At 57.9% G+C, this 6,116-nt stretch overlaps 1 protein-coding gene across 4 annotated transcripts in view; it reads left to right on the top strand.

Moving 5' to 3' along the window:
- Positions 1–757: 757 nt before the first annotated feature.
- PAPLN (papilin, proteoglycan like sulfated glycoprotein) overlaps positions 758–6,116 on the top strand; it is a 30,474-nt gene continuing 25,115 nt past the window's right edge. For all 4 annotated transcript variants that reach the window (XR_016038167.1, XR_016038166.1, XM_055436773.2 and 1 more), the window contains exons 1-2: positions 758–900; positions 2,695–2,762. Coding sequence is in view for 2 of the 4 variants with exons in the window: in XM_055436773.2 (XP_055292748.2) it covers positions 2,706–2,762 (57 nt within the window). In the remaining 2 variants the exon portion in view is untranslated. The remainder of the gene's footprint in view (positions 901–2,694; positions 2,763–6,116) is intronic.

Below are 6,116 nucleotides of genomic sequence, written 5' to 3'. Positions count from 1 at the left end.
CTGCAGGCAGAAGAGGATGAGGGAAAAGGAGCCAACCTCATGATCACCCCACCTCCGACGTGTCCCAGGATCAGGGCTAGTTTTCTGAGGATAGGTGATTTCCAGTTTCTGAGACAGAGATGGCAGACAAGACAGAGTGCCTTGGTTAAGAAAGACAACTAGGAAGGAAAATTAGCTCCAACCTTGATCCCAACTAGTGCCATGAAACAAGGGGACAGGGATGCATGCTCTACCGTCAGGGACCTCAGAACTGACTTAGGGAGACTCCGAGCCCAGCAGGGTGTTGCACCAGGGAACTGCAGCAGACAGAGGTGGAGATTGAGGAAGCAGGGGGCCACCAGCTGCCTGAGGTGGTGTGGGGAAGCTTCTAGAGAGGATGATGCTGGGCGGATCTTGAGGGATGAGTAGGAGTTTGCCCGGTCAGAGGGGGTTTCCCAAGTGCATTGTAGCCAGTGGGAAATGGTGGCTGAGAGGTAGGAAGCAGCAGCTTGTGTGTGGAGAAACTGAGTCGTCCGGAAGCATAGAATTCAGGGGTAGAAGACAAGCAGGCGGCTGCACAGAGGGTGTTGTTGTAAGGTGGGTGCGGAGGCAGGATGGCACAGAACCGGAAGACTTGGGTACAGAGGAAATGGGCCGTGCCAGCACCAAATATGAAGGGAAAACCAAGCCTTGGCACAGACCCAAAGGGACGGAGGCCCTGGGTATCGCAGGTCACCAGGGATGGATGACAGCAGAGCTGGATGAGGGGGAGATGGGCGGGGAGGAGGCCCGCCGGCGGCGAAGAGAGAAGCCAACCTCTGCCGGCGTTCCAGGCGACCGGGCCGACCTCCCAGACTGGGCGGGGCGGGCACCGACGGAGCGGTCCCGCGGGCCCTTCGCGCCCGAGGTTCCTGGAGACAGGTAGGAGGCGGAGGAACTGGATCCGAGGGCCCCGGGCGGCTCACCTCCGGGCTGCTGCAGGAATTTGCCCGCCCCGGCTCCCGGGGACGGCAGTGTCGGAGGAAGTGGGGGTCCTGGGAGGAGACCTGCCTCCCGCTCTTCGCTGGGGCGGAGCCGGGTTCCCGCCCCGCGCCGCGGGCCCTCGGGCCGGGATGGGGGAGGTCGCAAGCGAAAAGGAAACCTCGGAGCCTCGGAGGGCAGAGGGCCGGGCTGAAACAGACTCAACCCCGGGCGGCCCACGCCAACCCTCCCGCCTCCTCTGCCCTTCCCTCCGTCGGATGCCGTTCCGGAGCACAGGGTCCCGGAGACCGCGCTCCCCTCTTCCTTGGTGCTGCCGCGACTGTGGCCCTGGAGCGCCCGAGGCGGGTGCCGGCCCGGCTCCTCACATCGGAAGCCGCCCCTCTCCGCCTCGGGGGCTGCAGCGGGCCCGTTCCCCCGCGGGGCGGGCGCAGGGGACATCCTCGCGTGGGGACCGGGAAGGGCGCGCGGGGACCCTAGACGTCCGGCGCGGGGCTGCAGACCCACTCGGCGCGCGTCCGCCGCTCCCAGTAGCAACTCTTTGAGTTCTTTTCTCCTGTCCTCCCTGCTGTCTCTCCTTTAGCTGCGTTCGTCCCCGCCCCGCGAAGGCAGTCTCTACTTCAGAGAATCAGCATCTCCGTCGCTAGCCCTAGCACGAGGCTCCCCAGGCACCCCGGCTTCCCCTCGTGCGCGCTGCTTTTCCACGAGGGGTCGCAGAGACCAGCCGGGGCCGCCACCCCTCACCCCGCCAGCCCCGGGAACCCCTGGTTTGCAGTGAAAATGATGCCTACATGAATCACTCTTAGTACTAAATTAACGCAGCATAGATGTGCCAGTTTATATTTGGCTGAACTTGGCTTAGTACGCTTTATTTTATTCTTGTAAACTGAAGTCATTTTATGCCTAGGAAAAATTAAAGAGAACCGAGGTGGAGTTACAGATTTTAAAACTTAAGCATACAAGTCAGTACTTGCTTAATGTTTGCTACTGAAAGGGGCACATTGTGTGTGTCATTCTCCAGCGCGGTGACATGTACACACTCGCACACATACTGCGCACACGCGCCAGACTGCACTCTCAGTGCCTACTGCCCTCGCACACGCCGAACCACACAGGCGTTTTGTGCACACAAACAGGACACTGCACACATGCACACACACTGCGTTCACTTTACACACACCCACGCACCCACGCTCCGCCTAGGGAGGCTGCTTGTGGAGCTTCTCCGGAGCAGAGAAATGCTGCCTTGGGTTTAAAGTAAGATACAATCAACATTTTCAAAGCATTTAAGTTTTTTAAGTACCTGCAGAGACTTTTAAAAAACGTCTTTATTTACGAGTTTTAAAACAAGTGATGTAATGGCTTTTTAAAAAGGATCTCTTGGTGAATGAAAACAGTGAGTCTGATTGCTTTGAATCTGAACTCGCGATTTTTAACCGTGTTTTTAATTGCTCTCCTTTCTTCCCTCTGAAACCCTGAAAGAAGTTACTCTTGAACTTTTAGAAGCCAGTTGTAGACGGGCCTGCCCTCCCTCACTGTATAAGACCCTCCGCTGCGCCCCACGGCGTCCCCTCCAGTCCCTCTGCGGGTGTCCGGGTCACCTGCGGGAGAGGGATGGGCCGCCACGTCCGTGCTGGCCCGGGAGCCGGCTGGGAGCGCGGGGCTTGGATGGGTGGGGCGGCGCCTCGTCCCCGCCCCTCCCCGCCCCGCCAGCTCCAATCCCCGCCTCTCCCGCAGGCCAGGCCGAGATGCGGCTGTTGCTGCTGCTGCTGCCCCTGCTGCTGGCCCCCGCGCCCGGGTCCTCGGTGAGTGCGACCCTTCCTCCTGCCCCCAGCCCAGGGTCGCCGCGGGTCGGAACCCCAGACGGCTGGAGCCAGTGGCCGCGGCGCCATCCCCAAGAGAAGGCCACTGTCTGGATGGTGGGGAGGGAAGAGGCGAACCCTCAGCCTGAGCGCTTTCAAAGACGGGTGGGACCTTGCAACCTCTGGTGCCCAGAACTTCCCGTCTGGCTTTGGGGCACAGTTCGCAGAATTGGCAATTTCCCAGCAGCCCCAGCCCTCCTTCAGAAGCTTCTGGGAGCTCTGCTAATGCTGCGGAGGTCCAGAGGGGTGGTCTATCACGGTGGAAGAAAGAGGGATCCTTGCTGGCACTAGCCAAGGAGCAGGGCCAAATGACCATCCCACCAGAGTTCTGCCACCTGCCTATTGACCAAACTCCGCTGCCTATCAGTGGGAGCTGTTTGGACCTAGAGGTTTGGGCTGCCAGGCCCGTTCTCCGCTGCCCCTGGGGCTAGCATCTAGAGCGGGGCTGTCCAATAGAACCTTCTGAGATGATGGAAATGCTCTGCATCTGTGCTGTCCGATAAAATAGCCACTGGGTTCATGTGGTTACTGAGCACATGACACGTGGTCAGTACGACTGAGGAACTGAATCTTATTTGATTTCTAAAATTATTTTTAACTGGGCTGAGTCTCTGTTGCTACGTGCATGCTACTCTCTACTTGCCACGCATGAGCTTCTCATTGCGGTGGCTTCTCTCGTTGCTGAGCGCAGGCTCCAGGGCGCACAGGCTTCAGTAGTTGTGGCACTCGGGCTCAGCTGCGGCATGTGGAATCTTCCCGGACCCGGGATCGAGACAGTGTCCCCTGCATTGGGCAGGCAGATCCTTAACCACTGGACCACCAGGGAAGCCCTTATTTTAATGAACATGAATTTGAACAGCCTCATGTGGTTAGTGGCTACTGCATTAGCGGAAATTCAGAGAGTGGATACAGGAAGGCAACTGGTGATCACAGTAACGGTTTCATTACCAGGGGCCTGAGGGACAAGGCTTCCTGGAGAACCTACCTGGGTTCCAGGGAGGTACAGGGAGTCTTCTAGATCACAGGCCCCACCTTGGGGGAGGGGACCTTGTGCTGAGTGGGCTTGTTCCTGGAGCTGCTCCTGCCTGGCTTCTCCCATGTTGACAGGATGGAGGGCACAGAGTCCATCCACCTCTGGAGAAGGCGTCACAGGGGGAGACTCACAGCCCTGCCTCCTGAGCCCCGCAGGAGGACCCCTGAGAAAGGACCCACACTGTTCACTGCTTTGGGAGAGGGTCAGGGTGATGCCGTCTCTGTGGAAATGTGAGTGAGAGCTGAGAAGTCCTCCTCCAACCAGGGGGCAGGCAGGGGTGGGAGTCAGTAGTGTGCAGCGGGTTTAGCGTGGGCTTCAGAGCAGAGAGTGGATAGAGCCCCTTCTGTCCTCTCCACCACCGCTGGCGTCCCCAGGTCACCCCTCCTACCCCATGGTCAGTGCCACACCCTGAGGTCCCCGCCACAGGCTTCCTCCTCGTGCCTGGCTACACCGAGGTCCCAGCTCAGGTGGTGGTGGGGGCATGGTGACAGTGTCAGGACACCAGGATGAAACTCAGAACCACCTCCTAGCAGCCGTGTGACGCTAAGCAAATCATCAGCGCTTAGATTCCTTTAAATTGGAGAGTAATGACGCCCACGCACAGGTTGCATGCAGGTGAAATGAGGGATCCGAAGTAACCTGGAGCCTGGTAGGCGCCTTCTCCCTTAGAAACACCTGGGTACGTGGGGCTGGGACCCACAGGGTGTGGCCCAGGCTGGTTCTAGCTGACTGCAATACCTAACCCCCATAGCCCAGCCTGGTCGTAACCCTTCCCTCCCCTCCCCTCCCCTCTCCTCCCCTTCCCTCCCCTCCCCTCCCCTCCCCTCCCCTCTCCATAGCCCAGGCTGGTTCTAGCTGACTGCAGTACGCCCCTCCATGGCTCAGGCTGGTTGTATCTGGGGGTGAGACCCATCCCCATGGCCCAGGCTGAGTCTAGCTGTGGCGGGACCCCCTCCCCACCATCCCCAACCTTTCACAGGATCATACCCAGTGCTGACAGGGGTCAGCTTGAGCAGAATGAATAGTTGATTAAGGAGGAATAACACATCACACCTCTCACTGCCCTCTACCCCAGGTTGGTCAGGGGAGGCTTTACAAGGGGTCTTCCAGTCTCCTTGCCTCTGTTCTGTTCCCACTCCCACCCCGGCACGTTGGGCAGGTGATCCCACAGGAACAATGCAGCAGGAAAGGGGGCTCCTGAGTTGCCCGGGTGGGGGTTGGAGGAGGAGCTGGTGGGGTGCGGAGGGCGGCAGGAGGCAGGTAAGGACAGGCCCAGGTGAGGGTGGACCGGACCAGCTCATTCTGGCTTCACACCATCATGGCACTCGTGGTTTGGGTAATTACAGAGAAATGAGATGTGTCTGTGCTGCTTCTGGCTGATGGTGCTTCTCTTTGTCAGAGAGACTGCAGGACAGGGCCTGGCTCTAGGATGCCTGCCCCACCCCATCCTGACTGCACAAGGTGGCTGGGTGGCAGTGGTGCCCCTTGTTGCCTTGCGCACACCAGTAAGCCCAGCCCGGTGGCAAGGAAGGGTGGATTGGGGAGGCTCAGGTCTCGCGCTTCAGGAGTGAGACTGCCATCCAAACAGGCCTTGATCAGGGGTAATGAGTAGCTAGGAAGAGGCCGGGAGGATAAGAAAGCAGCAGTTCCCGTGGACCGCTTCCAGAATTCTTACATTGTAGTGATGAATCTTCCCTCTTGGCTCAGATGGTAAAGAATCTGCCTCCAATGCATGAGACTTGGGTTTGATCCCTGGGTTGGGAGGATCCCCTGGAGAAGGGAATGGCTTTCCACTCCAGTATTCTTGCCTGGAGAATCCCATGGACAGGGGAGCCTGGTGGGCTACAGTCTATGGGATTGCACTGAGTCGGACAGGACTGAGCGACCACACTTTCACTTTTCACAGTGATGAGTCTGGGGGAGGTGCTTATCCTCCTGGAAAGTCACCCTCTACCCCCAACACTCAATACGTTCCCCTTTAAAATAGGAACTGATCAAGTAAATTTCAGTTTAAATTTCACAGAACACTTTTATATCCTGGTTTTTAGAAGCTCGATCTGGCCCACTTAGAAGTGAAGGGTAAATGATTTGAATAGTGAAAGCTCAGACTTTGATCTCGTTGGCCCTTCCTTCTTGGTTTTGTATGTGGTTCAGCAAATGTGTGTGAGTTGTTCTGATTCATGGTTTTATTTATTTATTATAAACCAAGGATAACTAGATGTTTGGTACCGGGATGCTAGAAGAGCGCTGGGCATAATCTGCGC

Source organism: Moschus berezovskii, chromosome 9 (genome assembly GCF_049115385.1).
Source record: "Moschus berezovskii isolate FMDL1 chromosome 9, NW_MosBer_1.0, whole genome shotgun sequence".
NCBI lineage: Eukaryota > Metazoa > Chordata > Mammalia > Artiodactyla > Moschidae > Moschus > Moschus berezovskii.
The sequence above is the reverse complement of the archived record's forward strand: the minus strand, read 5'-3'. Positions and strand labels throughout refer to the sequence as shown.